This window comes from Meleagris gallopavo, chromosome 3 (assembly GCF_000146605.3).
Source record: "Meleagris gallopavo isolate NT-WF06-2002-E0010 breed Aviagen turkey brand Nicholas breeding stock chromosome 3, Turkey_5.1, whole genome shotgun sequence".
Taxonomy (NCBI): Eukaryota; Metazoa; Chordata; class Aves; order Galliformes; family Phasianidae; genus Meleagris; species Meleagris gallopavo.
In genome coordinates this window covers 42,277,052-42,302,335 of record NC_015013.2, presented here as the reverse complement: position 1 = coordinate 42,302,335, position 25,284 = coordinate 42,277,052, and the positions used below count along the sequence as shown (strand labels likewise).

At 38.8% G+C, this 25,284-nt stretch overlaps 1 protein-coding gene across 1 annotated transcript in view; it reads left to right on the top strand.

Moving 5' to 3' along the window:
• The window catches only part of LOC104910279, a 27,826-nt gene continuing 2,542 nt past the window's right edge, over positions 1-25,284 (top strand). The window contains exons 1-5 of the mRNA XM_010708785.2: positions 1-59; positions 10,756-11,863; positions 16,983-17,119; positions 19,903-20,060; positions 24,380-24,492. Coding sequence (XP_010707087.1) covers positions 10,853-11,863; positions 16,983-17,119; positions 19,903-20,060; positions 24,380-24,492 — 1,419 coding nt within the window. The 5' untranslated portion in view covers positions 1-59; positions 10,756-10,852. The remainder of the gene's footprint in view (positions 60-10,755; positions 11,864-16,982; positions 17,120-19,902; positions 20,061-24,379; positions 24,493-25,284) is intronic.

Genomic DNA, 25,284 nt, shown 5'->3' with positions numbered 1-25,284 from the left:
AAAAAAGTTGTCCTGTTTTAAGGAATTCAAGAACAAATGACTGGTATTGCTTTTTCCTGGTAAGTAGGTAGTTAGTTCAGTTTTACATACATGTATATGTACTTTAGAGCTGTAGTTTGTTATATTTATCTGTTGTCCTTAGAGTAATGACCTGTTCTAGTGTATTTAGGAAATGGGTAAGGGTAATAAAGCTTCATGTGGTAGGAAGCAGAAAATAGAATGGTGTGGCTTGTCTTAATATGGTATTAGCGAGAGTAAAGTGTGTAACTTACATATAGAAAATCTAATTGCTAATTTTGTTTGTACTGTGGCTTATGATCCTACTTGTGTTTTAAGGGGATCTTCCTTAAAGATGTGTTCCTTGAGGTATTAGTTGTACTTTGTTACTGTCTCTTAGAACTTACTTAAAATATAGTAGGGATTAAACCTTGAATTGTTTACATCTTTCCTATTTTAAGCTCTTGTTCTTAATATTTTTGACTCCATCTACTTCCAAAGTGATTAGAGAATTTGAAAGGAGCAGAAACTGCCCTATTTGAGCTGAATACTTAGCACCCTTTTTTGAGGGGGGGAGGTAACAATAAATGTTTTGTATTTATATGTAATATTTTACTGATGTCTGTTTTTATAATAAATTAGCTTCAAACACAAAGTTACTGGTTAATGTATGTTTCTGGAAACATCATTGTCCAAGGTGGAGCTGCTTATTAGGTTGGGATATTTTGTTGTTGGCTGTACTTGGTCTTTAAAGATACACGCCTTGAATAATAGCCAGTAGGTAACATCATCAAATCTAGGTAATAGGCCTAATAAGCTACCACTTCTGGGAATAGTAATGACAGTGTCCCACTTGCTTGTGATTTATGTGTGCTATTTTTGTTAATATTTCAGTATTTGCTTTCATGAAACTTTCCTGAAAAAAAAAAAACTAACAAAAACAATGGTATAGTTCCTATTAGCCTTAAGATTGTTCTTCAGGTTTGTCATGTGATTTTGATAACAACTTCAAGTTGAACTTTGTATTTGTTGGCTAAATGCCAGATCAGTAGCTTTGAAGTGTAAATGTCCTGTTTTGTTTTCCCAAGAAGTGCAGATGAGCACTGGAAATGCAGGTCTACCTTGCCCCTGGAGTACTTCATAGCATGTCTCAGAGGAGGGTGGCCTGTAGATGAAAGCATTTAATAATCTCCAGAGTGATGCTTTGTGGATTAACAGTATTGCTGTTGGATGGGGGATTGCTGGTTGAGTATAAAATGAGGTGATCTCTTTGCCCTTGTCCCTCTCTTTATCTATGGCAGCCTCTTTTGCCTTGCTGCCTGTCTGAATCTGCTTCCCTTTTATCTGTGGAATAACTGTCTTGCCTGTAATCTGCCATTTTCTCACTTGACTATGCAGGAAGTCTGCAGTGACTTTCCTTAGGCTTTCTAACTGCTTCCATATCAGCATGACCCTAGGAGGCATCTTAATCTGGGCAGCCAAAAAGAGAATAATGGGAGATGGGAAGTGCTCTGAAGTTTCTTGATCTGATCTGTTGGAGTGAAGTTGTGGGTCCTCAGCAACCTGCTAATGGGAACGAGTGCTTTCTGGTCTCTGCAAGTCTCTGTGATGTCTTTTGGGATCCTTTTCATTCTGAAAGAAATTTATGAACATGGGGATTTCCACAGTGTAAATGAGTTAATTTATACTGTACTATAGAAAACACATCAATAATTGCATGAGTAAAACTCATGTCTAGGTTATATGTGTATATGAATGCATATGCACACACAAATTCTGTTTGTATATGCATATAATATGTAATTTAAGACTCCTGTTGCAGTATTCTTAATTCTGAGAAATGACCATCTTTCAACCTACAGCATTTTTAAGTAATTAATGTTCACTAATTGCTAGGTTTGTAGTGTTCTGTATTTCACATACTGATGTTGCATGTAATGGCTTCAGACTGCACTAAGATGTTGAAAAGGCTCGAAAAAGACACATTTTCTGCAAAGCTTAATTCAAACAGTTTTATATTCCTGCAGTGCCTTTCTGTGTTTCCAAATATGATCTCATGAATTTAAATAGATCAACTACATTGATGTCTCGATCTATTTAAATTGCTTCTAAAGCTACTGATCATATGCTTTTGTTCCTTCCATGATGATGGCACAGCTGCTTGTTCATTAGAAGCCTGACTTCTGAGGTTCTGGGATTATTCCATGCCTCTAAAGCAGCTCTGTAACTTGTAGTTCTTGCAAGTAACCGGGGCTAGTTCCTTCTCAGTAAAAATGTAATCCACCCCAGAATTCTGATGGAAAAGTTCACTTTTTCTTTTAAAAATCATTGTCAGAAAATGAAGGAATGAAGGTGGGACAGTTTCCATAACTCCTAATGGCATTATGCCTTACTCTGCTATTAACAGTATTTATACTTTAATCTCTCTTGTCTCCTTCATATAGAAAGGTAAATTACTACTTCTTAAAAATCTGCAATAAAGACAAAACTCCTGTAAATAATATTTTATTGTGTATTTGAACTGGTAATTGAGTAGTATTGTTTCTCTTTTCAGTGACAGAGCAAAACTCAAAGCTGTTTCTAAAGAAAGTATGAGTCTATATGAGTGCTGGATGTGTGTTCTACAAATGTATAGTAATTGCTCATCTTGAAGCATTAAGTAATATTTTTCCTTTCCTCTGAATGTTTGAGTAATATCTTTCAATTTCTATGAAAGTGATCTTGTAATTTCAAAAGTACTTATTTGTTTACTGGAGTACCTAATCTAGAAAGTGCTGTAAGTGCTGTAACTTCCTTTTCTGCCTGTTCTACCATCCTTTCGTGCACTGAACTTTGTGTACAGCACCATGCACTGAGGTGGTGATGGCTGATCTATGAAAGCTTCTTCTTACTGTCCAGTATCAGTTTGAATTTAAGTAACAAACTTTAATTTTCTTGAGACAACTTGCTAGGAGATGGTTGGAGGTAACCTTCCAAACTTATCCTACCACAGTGTCCTTTATTCATCTGTCCTGAAAAAAAGTGATGTGAGTGCTGTGTGTTCCTTCTCCATGTGTGCACTGACCGTTTATATCTTTGCAATGCATCCTGCAACAGTGGAAATCCAAGAAAGCAGTATAACTTTTCCTTATTATAATTGACATGTAAGTAAATACTTTAATGGTGGGAACTGGGAATAGGTTGCTCTTTACCCTTTCCTTGTCAGTGAAGGAAATGCCTTTTTTGCCCCCAGACAAAAAGAAGAGCACTGTGATAGGAGTATGACAGGAGCATGTTACAGGATGCACTCAGTGAGATAAGAGCAGTAGTTCTTGACTCTCTCTGTTGGACATACTGCAGTAATGCAAGTGGAAATGTTTCAGAGAAAATTGAAACAGAAAAGTGCAAGGGAAACTTGGAAAACTTAATGGGCATCGTTTACAGTGAATAGAGAGAAAGGAGCTTCAAGGATAACTGTTTTCTTTATACTCAATAACTGTTCTTCAATTTGAGAAGGAAATTACTTTCCTGTTAACAGACAAGAATCCCAAATACTCCTTGCTTTGTTCAATTGCCCTGCCATGTGTTTGCAGGACATAAAGGTAGTGTCATGGACTCAATGATCTTTAAGTTCTTTTCCAACATGAGTGATTCTATAAATTGAGCTGCCAACTGATACTTGCACAACTATGACAGTTCACTGTTCTGTAGTGAAATTACATGATGGTTACTATTTCTGGCTTTAATTTGAAGAGCATATTACCAATGGAGCATTACTAATTTGCTAAGGAAGGCTTATTATTGCTGTACAGGGATATGTCTGTAAAAGCATGTTTCTTTGAAGAATGGGGGGAAAAAAACAACCAAAACATTCTCTTCTGGTGCTGGAGTGTTAGATGCACTCTTTATGTCTAAATGTGGTGAGCATATGAATGTGAAATGTAAGAGGAGAGATTTGCCAAGTGCTGATATCTTTATTTCTCTACTTCCATATGGCGTTGCACTAGCTGCCTCTTGCATTATAGTTTCCACCCTTCTGCTTTTATATCACATTTGAAAGAAGGATCTGTGTTGCTCTAACAGAACGTATGCGTAATATGAGCTGCTTAATGAATCAGCAGCATTTTCGTGCACTAAACCTGTGCGCTAATTTTACTGGGGTCCTGTTGAATAGGGAGACTGGAAAGATACGCATTTGCTTTCCTATCTAAATAGATCTGCAGTGCAGGGTAAACTGCAATGGGAGCAACTCTGCAGAAGCTTTTGTTTACACAGCAGAAGAATCATCCAAGTTGCAACTCAATGGTTAGTTGTATTTACACCAATACACAAGATTGGTTTTTATTATTCAAGCCTTTCATATCCCAAGGAGATATGTAAAAACACGGATTGTTAGACGTTATTGAAAAATACTGAGTTACTCTGCCCGGTACAGACTGGTGCGTTCTTCCAATTGAAGAATAGAAAATACTGTTTCAAATGCCTCAATACAGAATTGGAGTATGTTTAACAGGAGTCTTTTTGCAAAGCAATACTTAACTGACATAAAATCTCTGTGTGTATACCACAAGTGTAATGTTCTCAGGACTGCTTGAATGCTGCATAATTTTCAGTTACTTCCTGGTGACACAGAACTTGTGAAACAGGCCTTATGTATAAAGTACTTGGTCAAACGCTGACTTTACCGCCTCTTTCAGGCAATTAGAAACTTACCAACTGAGCTTGAAGTAAAAGAAGTTAGTGAAGTAAATCCATTGCAAGTAACTTGCAAAACTGATGCAGGTTTTTGGTTTGTTTTTTTTTTCTAAAAAAAATCAACTCTGGTTTCTGGGTAAGTGAAAACAAATAAGATAGGGTAGTTTTTAAATTCAGCTTGAGAGGTGATTTGTCCAGTCTGTGTTCTGCCATGTGCATTTCTAGCCTAAAGAACACTGAAGACTGAGTGCTTTGCTCTTGTTACACAAACTAGTCTGATTAGTGAGGCTGTTAGCAGGCATGAATTTGGTGCCTGATGGCAAGTGGCCTGGATGCTTATGCTGAGTTTGGAAATATGCGTAAGTTAAAGTGGGTAATGAAGGCTTAGCTGTACTCTTTCTACAGAATTTGGTACTAAATAATTTATGATGGAGACTTCCAGGTATTGCAGTATGTTTGGAGAATATTTTTTTTAAGGAGCAAATAATCAATATTGGTTTTTCAAAGTGGATATGAGTACTTAAGAAGAGCCATTAGTCTGAGTAAACTAAGGTTGCAGGCAATAAAATCTTCAAGGTTGTGGCTGGTTATCACTAGAGACTATTATGAGTAGAGGCAGGAGTGATGTGATGAACTGTATTTCTGATTAAAGATTATCTCCATAATTGCTGACTGGAAAGCAAACACCTAGAATAATATTTTGGCTTGTGAGATACTGCTGAGATGATGGAATCTGTAGGACTGCAGTGAGAAATTTTCTGTAATGCAATAATGGGACAGTAGCTGGACAGCACTTTATCAGAGCCACAGTTACAGGTTTTGGTGTAAAGCTGGTAGTGTTGCTTTTGCATGGCTTTGAAAGAAAGAAGCAGGTAGGGAGGGGGAAGGAGGTAACTACTGCATGGAGCTGGCTTGGTGATGGGAAAGCTGTTTCATGGGTTCTATAGGAGTTCTGGTGTCACATGGTCATGGCATTGCTGGGTCTGGCTGAGCTGGTGGCAAGTGGTGTTGACCAGGTGCAGAGGAAAACTTGCTTATGGTGTTGGGAGGTGCTTCCAAATCGGCCATGGGTGATTCCCATTTGTCTTAGGAGCTTTCCTTGTGAAGGAGCAACACAGAACAGGCCTGCAAGGTCTGCTGATGAGCAACTAATTGTGTGTAACTGTATCCTCTTTTAATTATTACTTTGATCCTGGTATTTCTGATTCTTATGCATCAGAACTAATTGAATCCTACTTTTCTAAAGAATGATTTTTGTTTGCATAAATGATATGCCTACTAAAATCAGAGTAATCTCAAATGTGTGCTAACTGATTATCTTATGCAAATAACGTTAAATTAATCTTGGGTAACAACCTAGTTTCATTCTAGGGAGTACAGAGATGCAGTTTGAAATGCAGACTAAATGAATTACACCTTAATAAAGTTTTACTTCACATAGGGCATGGGGAATTGCAGTTTAAACCAGATAAGAAAGTACAGAATTTCACCTTCTGTTGTACATTAAAGATCAGTACAGTATCAAAGATAATTGGTGTTTAATATCTGCTCAGATCTTAATAGCAGGAATAATGATTAGGAGACTTTTCATGGGTGTACGATTTTGCTGGAATAGGATAGTGGTAAAATTGTGTGATTTCAGTCATAAAGACATTTCTACAAAGTTTTTAATATAGTATGTGTAATCACTACAACTTACAAAGAAATGTGCATATTAGAGGGAAGATAGTTTATCTTGCATATTTAACATCTTTTCTAATTATAGTGTTTAAAGAGTAGATGATAAAGCAAGCTACCCACAGTTGTTTAAAAGCTAATAACCTCCACTTCTGGGAAAAACTTTCTTTCCTTTTCAGTTAGGTAGTGGTGATCACCATGGTGAGACACCATGATCACTACTATATGCGTACTGCAAACAAAAAGCTGAAACTCTACCCACATGCAGATATGATAATGGTGGATCATTAAATACGAATCAAGTCTTATCTTTCATCTGTACTCTGGGAACAATTCATTCAGTGTGGTCTGACAATGTGTTGAATTGTAATGAGTCACTAAGGGGAAAAAATGTCTCCGTAAGATGCATGTTGCCTTTATGAACAGTGGGTGTATCACTCAAATGTCTTTCTATTAACCATACATACTATTCATTTCATAGCTTCTGTTGTGCTTTCATCCTCTACCCTTTTGTGCTCACCTTTGGAAGTCAACAAACTCTGAATTTATGTATTGGTAAGGAGTTGGTAGTCTTCTGTTAAACTTGGAATGACCTATGTCTTTACTTGGATTACTGAGAGATGAAGGTAGATATCATCAAATATGCATCTGTTTTGACAGAGAGGTGTGAGTTGCCTGATTTTTCTGCTTTTGTACTGGGGAGATGGAGCTAGAATTAATGTCAAGAACCTCTAGCACCTCAGTGCTTCTTGATTAACAGATAACAAGAAGGCAGCAGCTGGATTTTCTCCAGCTGAAATGAACTGGGTTTAAGGCTTGAAGAAACTACATGCAGGGTTGGGATTGTGGAGTTCTTTGCTCACACAATCCCTTCTAGTGTTATTTAACTGGAGCTGTCTGTTCCCCCTTGCTCTTCTACCCTTCCTCTTCCCATTATGTTAGACCTCTACTAAAAGATAAGATAAAACAGGATAAAAATGCTTCAGAGAAAACAAGTTCTGTGCAATTTGATTTTAGCTACAGATGACTTATTGTACTTAAACTTAGTTCCTTGCTCCTTGTATTATTTCTTGTCAGCTGTGACAGAATTTCACACTTAGGAAAGTGCAATAAACCAGTAAGAATGAGAAACTCAGCTGCAATAAACTCTGTACTTCTCCTGATCTAGATTAATTTAGATTTAATAGATATAAAATGAACAGATTTTAGGGAATGTCACTTCTATAACTACAGTCTTGTTATGGTTGGATGAGTTAAATGTTCTAGGTGAATGTTGCTAGCAAGTGAGATAGCAGAAATTTTCCTGCTATGCTCAGTTCTTGTTTCAAGTTCCTTCTACCTCATGCACATCAGAATATTTCAATAAGTTGACAGCTTTATTGAGAAGAGCAACGTAGGGAGAGTGCTATGGCCTCAAATGGCATTTCATATTAAGGGTAGGGCATGAGAGGTGGGCAAATGCCTATACTTTGAATAGGATCTTGGCAAATTTGCCCTTTGTCCCAGACAGCCTCCTGGGACATTGGAGGCAATCCCTGTCCTAGGTTTATGGATTGCATTAGCATCCTGCTCTGCTGCAAGACATTAACAAGGGGAGTGATTTGGGGAAGAAAGCAATGTCCATTAAGAGACTTCTATTTCAAATTTTCTGGACCAGAACCAGGAAGTCTGCATGTCAATATCTTTCAAACAATTCAGGAGTTTCTGAACTACCTGATGAAGCAGAACTTTGTAAAAGCTTGCTATGACTTATATATTCTGCTCAGGGAGGCATTTTGCATGAGGCAAGGTGGATGCAGCAGATCTTGGCGTCATACTTCAGAGGTACTGGAGCAGTGAATCCCCCTCTCCAGTTTCCAGTTTCCAGTGATAATTCCCTGGAGTGCAAGAAATTTGTTTCTGGTTGGAAACAAATGTTGTGTGGCTGCCGGAATTTCTCTTTTATGTGGTAGTTTAACAATGCAATTGGGGCAATGCAATCAATTGATCTAAGGAGAATTGTCTCTCACTCCAAGAATTAAAGCTTAGAGCAGTGGAGTTTAATTATGTATTGTCAACTGCACTGAGCATTTGATTCCCATAACTTGATGTGAGAAATGAAGACAGGAGACTAAGGTCTTAGCCTAAGTAATGTCTACAGCAGTGTGGGACATATCAGATTTTCTTTTTGGGTATTTCTGGATTGGATTACTTTGACAGTTACACAAGTCAGAAATGCTTCTTTGGGTGTGGAACTTGGGGTAGAGATCTTCCCTTGGAGCTTGTGCATTTGCTGTTTCAAGGCTGCAGATGTCTAAGGCTAAAATCTGTGACTTTGGTAGTATCTGATGAAAGTGCTGTCCTCAGTTCACATATTATGGGTGTGGTTGGGTGGTCTTCCAGTTTTATTCAGGTGACCCTAAGAGCATATTTCAAGGCTTCTGATGTAATATGGGAGCAGGAACTTTTCTTACTTGTGTAGATTGCATAGTCTTCAGCGGTTGGCTCACAACTATTTGACTCCCTCAGGGAAGAAAACTGCTTGGTGTTGTCACCTGGGTTAAATGGGGCTGCAGGGGAGTCAGGCAACTTAAAGCCTTCGGGAATGCTGCTATCCCTCAGGATCTCCAGCAACTGTTTTTGTTTGTTATAATCACAGGTGCTAAACTGTTTGAAGGACCAGGATGCTACTACTTCATTAGCCTCTGAGGAGCTCAGGTTGTACTAAGCAGAGGCAGTAAATTTTCTTGAAAGATGTATGAAAATGTTAGGGCATGGGTATAATACATCTCTCTATATCTATCTATCTATCTATATATACGTCCTGCATAATGTGGGATGGCATGGCATGTTGCCTGATGCTAATATGAGGGCTTAACTTTTATGACATCTTCCCTCCCCCCGAGCCCTTAATTCTAGGCTTGCAATGTTAGTAAGGTCTATGAGCTTGTGAATAACGTTGATTGGGTAACAGGCGCTGCTCTTATTCTTTTTAGGTGGTGAAGATATCAACAAAAAATTTTGTAGGTGCGCGTATGAAAGAATACAGTTTTAAAAGAGCAAAGTAGTTCAGGACAAGTACTGTAAAATTGATGAGACTAGTTGAATGTTAATACTGACAAACTTAAGTTTCCATTATGTTGTGAAGTTCATGTCTATGTACTCCTTTTATCCTCAGTCTGAGTAATTCTTCATCACAAACCTAACAACCTAAAGAATCCCCACTGAATCCCTACTGTGGGCACAAACACAGAACTGACATGGTTGTTCTGTGCTTATGAGGAGTAAGGAAGCTTGTGAAGCCTCACACTTTCAGCCTACTGCAGAATATTTTTTTCAAATAGTGGGAGAGCCATATTACCTGTGGCTTGAGTTGCCTGATACCAAAATGTTTAGCTACTGTATGAATTTTCCAGACTTTGCATATTTAGTTTCCATATTTTTTTTTTTTTGTGGATGTGGGTTTTGTGGGGTTGGAGTTCCTGGTCTTCCTGCAAACTTTGAACAAACACTTAGGTTGCACTGGAGACCAGATCTGTGGAAAAATATCTGCCCATACTTTTATAGGTTCAGGGGAAAAATGAGTGTTGTCATGACTTGAAAGGATTCTGAAGTTTAGGAAGGTTATAATTTACTTGCTCAGATGTCTTCCTTTGTGGTACTGCTGTTCATTGTACCTGTCATCCAAGGACCTATTATATTATAACTGTTAATCTGACAGAGAAAATATCCTTGGTTCTTCAGATTTCTATGGAGAATGCAATAGAAACAAGTAGCAAAAATCTTTGGACTTCCGCTGCCTTTACTGCTTGTGTCTGAATACTGTGGGTGAGGGAAGTCATGAAACTTTATTGTAGGGAAAAGGAAATGGGATAGGATGAATGGGAGATATTAAGATAAGGGAGGGAATGGTAGAAGTTTGAGCATAAATACGTGAATGTACACTTAAGGGTGCAGGAGGGAGTGGGAAAGAATAGAATAGTGTGTACTGTTCTGATCAGATCAGACTATGTTGCACTTAAAGACGATCAGAGCTTGATGGGCAAAGTTGATTCAGAATACAGTCAACTTCTGAATACTTGGCTCATATTATCTTAATCTGGATCTCTGTAGGTAACTTTGTTCAGGTAAGACTCTGTCTCTTTAATGAGGTCTTTGTTTATATACCACCATGTGCTATGAAATATTGTGCTCCTACCTTAAAGTACGTGAAACAAAAATTGAGCAGAAGTGAAGAGAAAATACAGTATTCTAGAGGTAGCAGTCTAATCTAGAAGTAGGCTCTTCATGGTTGAGTGGTTCATTCTTGTTGGCTTTTTGTTTTGATTGAACTATTTGGCATAATTGGAGCTTCTTATAGTGAGTTTTGAGTTCAGCAGACACCTTTTCTTGTTAGCTGATGGACTCCGTTTTCTTTATTTTTTCCAGTTCCTTAAAAAAAAATTACTTCAAGTCCTGAAGAAAGAACAAGATCTCAGTGAAGCTCTGAACTGGGAGGAGAAAGCTTTGGCATTGTAGGATTAATATGATAAAAAGAGAGCTAGTCAAGGAGCAGGTTCAAGTGGATGGCAGTCCAGAGGGATTTCAGCAAGTGTGCTCTCCTGTACAGCAGGGCCAAGGAGAAGGCTATCTCCCAGCAGCACAGCCACAGACACTGGCCCATGGTCAGCAGCCTCAGGGGGTAGGCACAGAGCATATCCAGCAGCAGAATCAAACAGTACAAGGAGGCATGGCCCTAAACATGAAATCACAGCAAGTGGATAAGGGGCGGGAGGCCCTGGAAGTGACTGTACAGGTGAGGCTTCAGAAGTTGGGCGAGGGATGGGAAGCCCCAGAAATGACAGTGCAAGTACAGCCTCAGAAGCTGAGCCCAAGGTGGGAGATGCCAGATGTGACTGTGCAGTTGCAGTTAGAGCAGCAGGGCGAAGGAACAGCTCTCCCACAAGTTACTCTGCAGGTACAGCCAAAGGTGCAGGAACGAGGAATGACTGATCTCAAGGTCACTGTACAGATGCACTTTGGCTGTGAGCCAAAAGAGGTGAGCTGTATGCGGGACCAAGGTGAGGAAATACTAGAGAACGGAGAGCAGCAGACACTAAATGAAAATCAAGGAGAGTCAGTAGCAAGATCTGAAGGTAAGAGAGAACTGGCTGTGATGGAGCTGGTTCCACAGGGAGCTCATAGTCAAAAGCAGGATCAAGAAGGAGAGGTGTTAAAATTCCAGCATGGACAAAGCCAAGAAGATGGGAGAGAAGCAGCAATGGAGATACAGGCTGAAAACAAAGCAGGCCTGCATGGTGAGGTGACAGATCAGCTATATGACCAAAACCAAAAGAAGGAAGAGCTGAAAGCAGACCTATCACTGCAGCAGGAAGGTCACAGAGATACAGAGATGGAACAGGGCCAAGGTGATGGCCAAGTAGGGCCCAAAGTGGTGACTGAAGTTGAACAAGAAGGCCAGGAGCGAGAAGTGCTTAAGAAGCGCCCACGAGAGACTCCAAATTACTTTGTCTCTATACCAATAACAAATGACCAGGTATTTTTAATTTGTTGTTCCAACAAACTTGAAAAGCATTAAATGAGAAATGTTGTTTCTAAGCTTATTAAGAAGCATAGAATAGTGAGACTTTGCTACGCTACCAGTGCAGTAAAAAACATTGTCATTTTATTCTCACAAGGTCTAATTGGTAAGTCTCTGCAATAGTATCATCTATTCTGTAATATTTTTTTAAAAGAAAGCAGTCGCTTTCACTGTCTTGAGTTGTTCCTTTCTACATTGTTTTAAAGCTATATTTAGTGCAGAGAAGACCAGAATTAATTTGTTCACCTCCTTCCCCACTGAATTGGAGAATCATCATAAAATCATAGAAAGTTTTAGTCTGGAAGGGATCTCAAGGCCCACCCAGTCCCACCCTGTGCTGTTGGCAGGGCTGCCACCCAGCAGCTCAACTGACTGGTTTCCCATCCACCCTGGCCTTGAGCACCTCCAGGGATGGGGCTTCTCTGGGAAGCTGTATCTAGGCCCCACTGCCCTCTGAATAGAAACTTTCTTCCTAACATCCACCTTAAATCTCCCTTCTTTTAGTTTAAAAGCATTCCCCCTTGTCCTGTAACTGTCTGCCCATATAAGAAGCTGGTCTCTTTTCTGTTTATAAACTCTCCTCCAGTACTGAAAGACCACAGTGAAATCTATCTGGAGTCTTCTCTAAGCTAAACAAGCCTTAGCCTTTTGTCATAAGAAGGGAACTCCAGCCTTCTGAGCATCTTCATGGCTGTCCCCTGGATCTGCTCCAACATCTGTGTCTTCCTTGTGCAGGCCCTTATGCAGTAATCCAGATGTGGTCCCATGAAGGCAGAGTAGAGGGGAAGAATTCCTTTCCCAGTTAGCCACCCTTCTTTTGATGCAGCCCAGGATACAGCTGGCCTTCTGGGCTGCAAGAGTACACTGCTGGCTCATGTCTAGCTTTTTGTCCATCAGGACCCACAAGTCCTTCTCTGCAGGGCTGTTCTCATTCAGTTCTTCTCCCATTCTGTACTTACATCTGGGATTGCCTTGACCAAAGTGCAAGGCCTTGCACTTGGCCTTGTTGAACCTCACTGGGTAAGTGGAGAATGAGAGTTTTCTTCTATTCAGAAAGGGAGATGTTGATCTATTTTCCTCTCTTACCTCGAACTTACCCTGAAACCTTAGAGAGACAGTTAATTCTGGGAGCCCACAAGTAGAGTGTGCATTCTTGTATTTCATCCATGTATATTCTGCGATTTCAATGTTTCTGAAATGTTGAGAAAGCAACAGATTTTTTTCACCTTCACATTGTTAAACGACAACAATCAGCAGAAAAAAGCATAAGTAATTTTTTCTAGAGGTTTTGTGAGGATTCTGAAACATTCCAGTTAACAGATGGTATTTCTGAAATTTGTCAAGCTAGCCTTGCAGTACTAGGATATGTCATGAAATGTCTTATGATACAAAGATACTGTGAGAGCTGGAGAAAGGTTTCACACACTGCTCAGACACTTATGTAGTACTGATTTGGAGCCTCTAACATTTCAGGGGATTGGACTAGATGATCTCCAGAGGTGTCTTCCAACTCCTCCAATTCTATGAACTTAGGCATATTACCATGCATTTCCCTTTTTAATATAAGGGAGAAGACTTGGCTTCCTTTGAGTTCCTCATCCCTTTTCAGCTGATGTGTTTTGAAGCTCATGTAATCTTCTGAAAGACAGAAACAGAATGCTTCAGTCCTGAATTTGCTACCTTTACTGGGAAGTTTTATGCCATTCAGCCTTCCCTAGACAGTTGACTTGCTGACAGTATTATCTTAGCTTCTCAGTGTGCAAAAACAGAGCCCTCTGCTCTGTACTAGCATTCACCACGCTCCCTTCAGCCTTTTCTTGATCCTGTACTGTGCACACAAATGCACTATGAAGAGGAAATGAAGACAAGCTTTGAGTTGGAAATATTAAAGAAAAAATAAAAATGAGGCTATTACACTTGGTAGAGGGAAGTTATGATTTGAATTATTGACTGCTGTGTCCTGGTGTGAGTGGAGCTAAAACAGTATTAGTAGTGTGAATTATCAATATTAATATTCGTAATGATTATGCAGGTCTTTTCCTACAAAACATATAAAATCCAAAATCTGAATGTTAACTTTGTAGATGTGAAAATATATCTCTTGGCCACCAGCTCCTGCATTAACTGATAGTGTTCTTTTCAATGAACAAACTAATACTGTTTGTTGCAGATCCTTTTTTTTTTTCAGCTTAGGCTTCTATACAATATTTGGGGCAACTGTATTTACAATTCTGAAATGCAACAATTAAACAGAATGACTGTTTCTATTGTACAGCTTTTGTAAATTTTTTTCCCCACTCCCCAGAGTGAGAAGTCGCAGTGCAGTGGCTTGCTTTGTAAGGCTTTTGAGTTTGTTTTCGACCATAGTTAAAGGTAGAAACTCTCATGTATGTGTTAGGGGAGATGTCAAAGGTGCCTTCCTCTTCATAGGCAATTATTTTCTTTGGCTTTGTCTTGAGTGAAATAATTGCTGAAGGTTATCTGGGGGATGGACCCATATAATTTTCAGTTATTCCTACATATGACTCTTTTGAGAGGTGAACGAAAGTGCAGAGCACATCGGGAAGATAAATTCCAGGAAGGAAAAATGACTGTGTAAGCTGGAGGACAATGCTGGCGGAGGAACAGATGGGTATGCAGTGGGCAAAGAATAAATTGAGGCTGGAAAATAGGAATGAATCTGAGGAGTGAGATCATGGAAAAAAAAAAAACATGAGAGCTTGGAAGAAACGTGAATGCTTAATTTATTCTGCTATTTTAATGAGATTTGAGTGTCCTAATACATGGTCTGTGACTGCATCCTGTATAGTTCTGAGTGTCACTTCTGCCTTTCTCCTTTTCTGTCAATCCTGTTCTCCCAGATTTCCTTGGTTTTACAGCAGCTCTGGTAATCTGGCAGCTCTGATGTCTCTGGCTAGTTATTCTGCCCAAGATATTCCAAGTTTATGCTCCCTTAAGGGCCACTTTCAGCAGTAGCATTGATTGACACACCTGGGTAAGGGTCTGTGTCAGGGAACATTGAAGGGTAAGGACACTGTTGCCATTGCTGTAGGCCTGGTATTTTCGTATGAGAAGTATGTGAATGTATACATATGTATACCTAATATTTGTCAACAATTCTAGTTGCTTTTGTCTCTCAAGTAGAGGTTTCTGACTTCAATGTAAAGGAACATAAGGCATGCTTTTCTAATATACTGTAGCCATTGCAATTGTCTACATAAGAGATTTAAAGATGTTACTAATTAATTCTACCCAAAATATTTCCTTCAGTGATTTTAAGAGCTCCCTTGATGATAGGGCTGAGGGCTTGTCTGTGTTTTCTTCCTTTTCAACAAAACAAAGGGAAAAACCCTGTTGCAATCCTGGTGGATGCATCAGCCCTTTCCTTTCGTGTGTTTCAGGAGGCAGGATGCCAGCTTCCAGCAATGGGTTGGGGTGGTTCTTACTTTGTAGTCTGAAACTTTCAATATTTTTACTAGTGTTCCATTCCTGTCTCCCACTCCAAATAAATAAAGTAATCCCATTAAAAGCATAGTATTATAGAAAAATATTACAAACCCCCCCAAAGCAGAAAGGTATAAGAATACTTGACATTTTCTACTAGAGAAGAGGCAGAAAGCTCTGAATATGCTTTTGTAAAGCTTGCCCACTGACAAAAAGTGGTAAGAAAATAATGAAAACGGCTTTGCAACTATCAGATATCTCTGTGAAGGAGTTTCACTCAAGTTTGACTTCTCAATTGTCTGAGCCTCAAAATGAGGAGGCAGAAAGGTCATCTTTCAAGAGTATTCTTGGAAAGATTGTAGAAGGCGGAAGTGTGAGACTGTCTTGTGGAACTGCTGACAGTGCTCATCCTATTCTGTTGAAGTAAAGGTTTCTAGTTTATGTGATCAGATATCTTGATTCCTCAGGATCTAGGCAAATATGCTGCAAGTAGCAGGCAATAATAAATTGTTCCTCAGTTACAGTAGGAAATGTCTTCAGAGTCTTTTCAATTGTATTTTTATCATAGTAATAAATGTACTATCAGTCTGGATTGAAAGAGCTCACTATTCATATCTTCAGATGAGTTGTCTTGACTGTATCTGGCTTTATCCTGATATTTATCAGCAAATTACACTAATTTATTCTACTGTCCAGGTTGTGGTGATATTCACTGGAATGCACAACTGCCAAAACATTATGTAAAAACATTGGGGGGAAAAAAAAACATTGACCCAGCTGTTTCAGCCTATGCAAGAATGAAGAGCTCTAACATGTGTGAGCATCTAGGCATGTAAACCAGCATGTGCTCACTGAAATAATCTGAAAATCCACAAATAGCTGTAATGATGGCTTCTACCAGGTGCTTTGTCCTTGAGTGACTGAATTCTTTTCTACCTGCCTTTTCTGTGATTTGCTTCTAAAACTTAACAGCCTGTTACAAAAAAAAAAAAAGCCTTTCTTTGCAATCTCTGGTTGGTTGGAGGCACTTGAGGAAAAGGCATGGATAGACTCATAAGAGCCATGCAGTTCTGGAAAACATCAACTTGGACAGCAGCATGTTTACAAAACTGATCTACTTCATTTGCTGTTAGCTTCCTTTTGGGAAGAGACATCAGTTTAATCTGTGATCAAACTTGTAATCAGAAAATGGTGTAAGATTAATTATGGGAATGCTATTCAATTTCCTAGTCTATTAAGAACTGCCTATTGCATGATGATAGCATTAATATTTACATACTGCTGTGAGTTTTATTCAAATGTGCTTAGGGTCAGATCCAGACCTAGTTTAAGATCTAGGGTGCTGGCTCACATGAGAGCTATGAATTTAGCCTGCGGGCTTAAAAAGGGAAAACAGATCAATCCATTGGTGGAAAAGCTAACTTAGGAGCTGAATCTGAATGTTATGCAATAGATCTTGGGGAGTGTGGGGATGGATTTTGGTTTTGCAGTTGGACTCGAACTGGGTCTGTATTTTTGTGTGTGAGATGCTTCAGCTTTGTCTATTACATATATATGTATTTTTCCCTGCAATACCTGGACACTCCAGAATGACATTTTACTTTGCTGTTTCCTATTTACTGCATTGCAGATTTTGGATAGAATTGAAGATGTCCAAGAGCTCATATTCACAAAGGAGCCTGACTTGTTGAGAGCTTTTCTTCCTGTTCAGACTATGCACCTAACTGTAATTGTTGCTCACCTGAGAACAGAAGAAGAAGTAAAAAAGTAAGAATTCTGCCAAATTCTAGTATAGTTAATTAATCTGTAAATGTGATAACCTTATTTCTGTTGTGAATAATTTTAATGGGGCATATCAAGTTTCTTTCTTAGGATTTTCTGATCAGTTTCTGGCTTTTTTTTTTTTTGACATGATAACAAAAAGCTAGATGGGATGCTTCAGGGTCTGAAATTTTGTGCATCTGTCATGAGATGGGGGAGATGGCAGCATGGCTGTGAATGGTAGTACTGCTATGTTTTTACCATAAATTAACTCAACAAATATAAATTTTCCCAAGCTGCTGCCTACTGAGAAGCCACAGTGTTTCAGATCAGCCGTGCTTGTATCAGCTGGAAAACATTAACTGATAGATCATGTTGCAGTAAGGAAAACAAAAGTCTGCCTAGTTCCTTTTCAAGATGTACTCATTTAATTCAAGTTGGGGGCTGTCAGTGGGGTCCTCTGAGTTATGATGGGCATAGTGGAAGAGGACTTAGGAAAACAGCCCCCATGGTTGGAAAGCTGCTAATATGGATGTCAAAGTAGGCAGAGTGTGCTGGAGCTTCTTCTCTAAGCCCTTTGCACTGGGCATGAGAAAAAAGTGAAGGAAGGTCCTTTGGCACTGGGAAAGCTTGGTAGAGATGTAGAGAGCATCTTTCTCCAGGAGCCTTTACCCATGTTGTGGATGACAATCTTGCCCATGGCAGGGGGTGGAACTAGATGATCTTTAAGGTCTATTTCCAACCTAAGCCATTCTGTGATAAGCAAAGAAATGGCAAAAATAAATAAATAAAAATAAAAACAAAAAATTCAGGCCTTTGTATCATGTGACACAGGACAGAAAGCAGGATGCCTGGACATAAAGCAAAATGCTTGCTATAAGGAAGTTTTTTTTTAACTAAGAACAACCAACAAAAAGATTAAACAGAAAAAATAAGCCCAAAAGATAGAGATGGCTAAGCAGGACTAAGATGGAAATGCAAATGACAAATTTGTATGTGCCTTATTTTAAAATGACCTGGTTTACTGTTCATTCAAGAACAGGAGGGCCTGTTTTTTTGGGAGGGCCTGAGGGAAAGTAGATGAGAACCTTTATATAGGTTGAGGAGCCTGTGTGTGAAAGTTGCTACACAATGCACAGTAATTTGGTAATAAAAATCCCTGCCAGTGCTGCTGACTAGGCAGGCTGTCATCCAAGAGGATAGGAAACTAAAGGAGAGCAGTGATCAAAATGGGAATCAATCAGCTGGAGAGGTGAATGAAGCAAGTGGTGTTAATGAACTTAAGAGTGAATGTGTGCCTGTAATACAGAAATAATAGGCATACCTAATGAAAAGTAGATCTTACTTGCCAGATGCTTTTCGTCCTTTATCTTCTACATAGCTGCAGTCCTACCGAAGCTGCCGTTCAGTGGCTATGGCTCTACATCGCCATTTGAAAGAAAAGGTTGTCTTAGTTGTTAAGCCAACAATTTATCTACTCATGCTGATAGCACTACTGAAACTTACAGCAGGAGGAAGGCATCTTCAGATCTCATGACAAAATCTCTTCCAGCAATGTTTAATGGTGGTTTGGGCATTACAGCCTTAAGTGAGGGAACAGGTTATCCCTGCTTGTTAAGTTAGAGGAAGCAAAATTCTCTATTGTGAACTCATTCCTTTTCTACCTTAAGTGCTGTCCTCAGCAAATTTTCATTTGCACAATCTCCAGGAGTCTCGAGAAGCAGCAGCTCTGATGTAACAATTAATAATATCAATACATTACTCAGAATTGGTCATAATGCTGACTGTTGTAGGCTAAAATGACCTTCATATGCATGAAATACTTTCCTATGAAGATCAGGGCACAGAACTTGTGCCATAGGGATTGCAGTGCTGTTTTCCTGTTTGGATAATGTAATACAATAGTAAGATAACTTTTTTAAATAATGAAGCAATGTAGTCCAAACTTCTAGGTGTAATGATAAAGTAAACTTGGGAAGCAGCAGCCCACAGACTGGTTTCCTGTGATCCTCAGTTGCAAAGTATTCTGTTATACGCATAAGGTATTACTGGAAGACCTCTGCTCAAATCCACGGGCCTGATGTCTGACAGGATCCTTTCTCCAGAGGCACCTGTAGCACTTCAGTGGATATTATATTACTGAAAGACATGACGTTCACTTCTAAGGAACTAGTTAGTTAAATTCTGTTAGAATGTTTAAGTAAAATGGTTGAGGTATTGTCTTTTGGTAATCCACATTCTTCAAAGATTTATGTGCACAGCAAGGTGTGTGTCAAAACTTATATAGATTATTATAGTGAGAGCTCTAGGTCCCATTTCAACCATCAGTTTATTTTAAGAACTGTCCTTGAAATACAATGGAGATGAATGTTAAATATGCTGCAGCTGGAAACATGGATTTATTTAAGTTTTAGATTAAAACTAGTGAACTGGTTGAAAATTGCAGTGACAGAGGTTTAAATTTCATGACAAATAAGTTCAATTTTATCCCTTTGACTGCTTAGCAGTAACATATTTGCACAGACATTTCTGACATGTTAATGACTTGAACATCCACTTCTCAGCAAAAGTCATTTCTACTGTATAAACTGAAATTGAAGGTATTGAAAGACATAATTTACTTAATGCCTGTGCAAAGGTATTTGCCCTGGAATATAGTGTAACTGTTACATCTTATCTAGTGCTACAGAGTGGCCAAAACCAGGTATATTATCTGATAATTAAAAAAAAAAACCACATTAAGTCAGACTTCTTTCAAAATACAATGGGTTTCTTAATTTTTTTTTAAGGGCTGTTCTGGCACTGAAGCAAAGCAAGACCAAAGTGGAAGCCATTTTGCAGGGTGAAGACCTTATTATGACATTTCATGGGATTGGACAGTTTAACAATCAAGTGATATATGTGAAAATGTCAGAGGAAAACCAGAAAATGCTTTGCAGAATTGCAGGTATGTGCTTAATCTGACTCTTTACTACTTGTGGTAAACTAATTTGCAGAGTCAACTTTTCTAAGTGCTGGCCCGAGCTGTTGTGCTTGCTTTATAATATGCTGTCTTTCCTTTGTCTCTTTATTAAGTATTTAATGTGAAGCTGTCAGCTGCAGAAGAGGATAAAAGCAAATTGTGTACTAATTTGGGACAGGTGAGAAGCCAAGGCATTTGTCTTGTAACAAAGCAAGGCTATTCCAGCAGGCCCTGCAGACTCGATCTTACAGCCTGCTGGTGTACATAGGTTTTCAAAGTGAAACCTCAACTTTGAGGCCCTATCCATTCTAGTGAACTGGAAGCCTTGAGAGTGCTGACTTAACTTGAGTTTCCTCTAAATTAAGGCATGCATGGAATGGCTATTACTGCTTGGACAGGATGTTACAAACAGCAGTGTTTGCACATATATGTGTACTACCAGCAGATGAATTTTCTCTTCCACTGCAGAGGGTGGAACCAAAGTACAGCAGTGGCTTCTTTCCCCTATTCTAAAATCCCTAAGCAGAAATGGGTTCACGGATGTTCCAGTTCTTAACTGTTAACCTTCATCTGAACACATCATCTGAAAGGTTTGATGCTCTTCCCCTTTCCCTCATCCTTTTCTGTTTTTTTAGGAGCTTGTTTAGCTTGCAATGCAGAACCTACTCTGTGTTCTGTGCTTCAACTTACAACAGAGCAGAAATAATCAATATATGCTTTTTGTTTGCAAAAGGAGGCATAGTTCTACTAATGTTTCTCAAAAAGGCATACAGCACAAAGAGACTGATCTTCAAAGGATGTTTTGCTTTTTTCAGAATACTGTTTTCTGTTTAAGGCTGCTTTATCTCTACTCCAATTCCTAGCTTTGACAATTAGTCTTGTTCCCTTCTCCTTCTATTTATTTTTCTCCAAGTAATCAGTATTGCAACTAGACAGAAAATGCCTCTCAACATCACCAGGTTCTTTGCATCAGCTAAATGAACCACTTCACTGCCCATTACCTTCAACTTCAGCATTCTTTTCCCTTACTGTTCCCTTTGTGGTAGGGTGTTATGTTAACTCAAAACAGCTGTGCTTCTGTTAAAAGTAGTCTGCCATTATGCATACTTGCTAGATTAGGTCCTCAACAAACTTCTTAATGCCCAGACTGTTTCTTCAAAGTTGACCCAAAATAACCTTGACTGAAAGACGGCTAAGTGGAATGTGCGTTATGTAGCTTCATCTGAGATCAATTTTGCCCAGCCCAGACCATGAGATACATGCTTCAATACCACTGAAAAAAGGGACAGTTTCTCAATTTTGGTAGAGCCCCATCCTAGTTCTCTCCTCGCTTTCTTCTGCAAGATGAAGTGAATGCCTCCTCTTTTCTCTTGACTATTGTTGTTTTCTCTCCTGCTCCATTTTGCTTTACTGAGGACTTTATTCCTAATGAATCAAGAGACACGCATGATCAATCTTTATCATTCTATTTAGCAACAGCAAAAATGTTTAAATTTGGTTCTGCAGAATGTGTGCTATGTTTTTCTTAATATTTTTAAAGGCTATTGGAGCTGCATTAACACTGAAAACCTCTACAGTAGTGAGTGTCTTAATTACTTCCTTATTCCTTTCTGTTCCATTCCTGGGTCACCTCCATCTTTAGAATTCTGTAAACCCAGGATCCACCCTTTGATCTGAACCCCTTTCCAAATAAACTGGAGAAGAATAATTTTGATTCCAAACCACAGAAATACTTCATCAGTACTTGCATCTGTTTAACGTAGTATGATTGTTCATTGATTGCTGAAATACTTCCTTGGCTGAGAGACAAGCTGCCAGCTTTCAAGTTGTTACTCTGTCACCAATGGCTTTGCTATTCAGAGTGGTGTAACTTCCAGCGTTTTTCTTTCTGCATAGTTTCTGTTCATTTCTAGAACTTAATGAATCTGGGAATTATGCAAATATATAGCAAATTACATCATTTTAAATACATCTGCAAATGCTTGTCCGGTTTTCCTTCTTCTTTCCTCTTTCAGCATAGAGTTAATAGTTATATAATGAGTAGGGATTTTCTTTTCCTAACGTTTAATCAGTAGTTTTAGTTGCTTGTGAGGTAGACGTGGATTTCCAAATATTGCCTTGTAAGTTTGATGGCAAATAATTTGACTGACAGAGATCAAGCCACTCCTGCCAGCTGCCTCTGCCTCATTGTACCCTTATCAAATTGTTGAAATTATCAATAACTTGTCAACAGTTCAGCCTGTTTTAATGGAGTTTTCAACCTCTGAAGTGTTCCTGGGTTTAAGAAAATAAAAATGTTTGGCTGTTTGTTAGTTCTCATATCATAGACATAGAATCATTAAAGTTGGAGAAGACCTCTGAGCTAATCTGGTCGAACCATCCACCTACCACCACTATTGAACGCTAAACCATGTCCTTTAGTACCACATCTGTCATAGACTTCAGTTTTAAAGTAAAGAGAAATTCATCCTGCCTCTTGATTAATTCACTGCAGTTAATTGGTAGATACTGGATAATACTGACCTCTTCTTGTCACAGTGACATTGTCTACTGTGAAGGAGGTAATGTTTAATTTGTCATAGGATTTTCTTATGTTATTAACAAAATGAGCTAGAGAAGATGGTGACTGGAAAACTGAGTGGTAAGCTTGTTCTTAAGCTGACTTCTTGAAGATGCTTCCCAGCCTTGACTTTCCTTTCATCATCAGCCTCTTTTGTAAGACTGACAGGAAGACCTTCACTCTGCAGTAATAACTCACTGTTGCTTGGTGGGACTGGTTTTGAGTGAAGGTAAGGAGACACTGCTCTGGTCTGATATTGTTAACCTATAATTTACTAGCTTCTGTGCATCCCAAGGATGATTTCTCCAGATATGTGAAGAAAAACAGCTCTTCTCTCAAAAGGAAGCGTTCATATAGGGCTTGTTGTGCTTTGGCCTAATGGTATAGGTGCTAGAGGAATTAGCATGTTTCTTTGTGTTAACATTCATTCTGATAAAGTACCAGAGATGCTGTACAGGTAGTTTGATACGCCACCATAATCACCTAGTACAATTTTCAGATGGCCTAAAGTATCTATGTTCACACTGGACCTACAGCAAGATTGTATCCTCCTGTGGTGGAAATTGAGATGGGTAGGTGGGCATCCTGTAAGGCATCTGAAGTAGCATGAAGTGCTTGTTCAGGTAATTGGAGACTATTTATATATTTTTCCAGCTGGAAAACATAAAGCAATTCCCTTGGCAAAGTGACCAGACAGCCCCAGCTGCTATTTCATTGCAAATACTGAAAAGAAGCATTTTAATGTATTAATTAGCTAAGCTACAGGCTTGCCTTGATATGAATGCTTATTACAAACTAGTAAGTAAACATGCAGTTAAACTTCCTGAAAGATGGAAACAAGAAAATGGAAGTAGGGTGCTTTCAAGCAATGTACTTATCAAAATATGATATGCTATTTGTAACACATGCTTCTATGCCAAACCTACTTCTTCCAGTGTTTAAGTGATTTAGGAGTAACAGATTGGCATAATGTTGTAGGCTCTGGCAAGAAGAACCATATTTATGTTGCAGGTTTCCAGGGCAGGTGTTGATCTTTGTGTTTTTGTCTCATTTATAGATTCAAGCTATAAAGACTCCTGTCAATAAGAAAAATTGCAAAATACTCCAGCTTCATCCAAAGCTTTCAATGTTTTTGGAGTTATTGTTCACTATTGAGGTGTTTCTTGTTCTGCAATAGCTGTATTTAATTTTCTATGTTTGTAAGATTTGCAAAGGTCTGCCTGCTGGCTTCACCTTGCTGTCCTTGTGAGGCTGCATCCCACCCTTTGACGTTGATGAAAACCAATGCATAGATCAACTTGATTTAATTTGGTTGGTCATTACAATCCTTGGCTGAAAGACCTTGAATATAAATTTTGGAGTTGCTCACAGTCACTTCTTTCAATGGGGGATAAGGTCTTACTGCTTTAAACTGTGGCCAGAGTTTTTTTTAACTGACATCTCTGTAAATGATTCCTATTTTATCTGGAAAGGAATTCTATGTTTGTGACTTTTCCTTCTCAATTTCTGTCTTGGCTGTGGAGTTGTACTTGCTTTGTGGACCTTGACATTTCTTTTTGGTAATATTTTGTCTACCGTGTTTCTTATTTTGTCGCCCATGATGATATGACAACCGTTTCTCTCATGCTGTGTTTTAACTGTGTGTCTTGCTCAAGAAAGGAATGGTGAGAATCTTATCTCACCCTTAACCTTCTAAATATTTTTCTTCATCTCCTGATTATTAGTTTTTCTTTTTCTTTACCAGAAGCTGTGGAAAAATCTTTTAATGAAATGAATCTCGACATTTCAGGGAGCAAGGATTTCAAACCACATCTTACTTTTTTAAAGCTTTCCAAGGCACCAAGACTGAAAAGAAAGGTAACTACATTTAAAACACTTCTTACTAGGATCTGTTCAAGAGAGTTTCTTTCTAATGACTTTCTTTGGGGGTGTGGGGGGCTATATGGTTAAGTGAGTTATATTGCAGTTAGAGGAAAAGGAATATTCTATTGCTTAGCAGAGCTTGTAGATAGACTGGCCAAAACAGTTAAATTTCTTCATATCCAATAGGAAGAGAGAGTGCCTCTTCCCCACATTGTATTAAGGCTGTAATGGTAGAGTACAGAGCACTTTCCTCCTTCTATGGCCTGTAGAATCTGCATGAAAATACCATGTCAAGCTGATTCCATTGGATGGAATGGCTTCTAAACAATATTTATGAGAACAAGATTAATGTCATGTTGGAAGCCAGGCTGGTGCTTTGATTTATGCTAGAAATGTGTGACATGCTTTTCTAACCTTTACTGCAGCATTGTATGGTTTATCACATACAATTAAAATAAAAACAACTCTGATTAGATTGTTCATTTCCCAGTGGAATATGGTCCTGCTTGTTTCCAGGGATAGTTCTTGTATTTATGAGGCCAATATATTGCAAACCTGAAACAGTAAAGGAGTATGCACAAAGAAAACAGAACATGTTATAATAGCTGGGGAAAATGACCTTGTATTTGTGCATTTCAGTACTTCATATTGACTTGATAGCTGCCTTCTGTGTACGTGGTACAATCAAAGTTGGATAGCACTGATAGTTCTGTGCTGGAGGCTTTTTTCTTTTATACTGCCTATAGGGAATTTAATGAGCACAAGCATCAGCAATATCTAATGTAA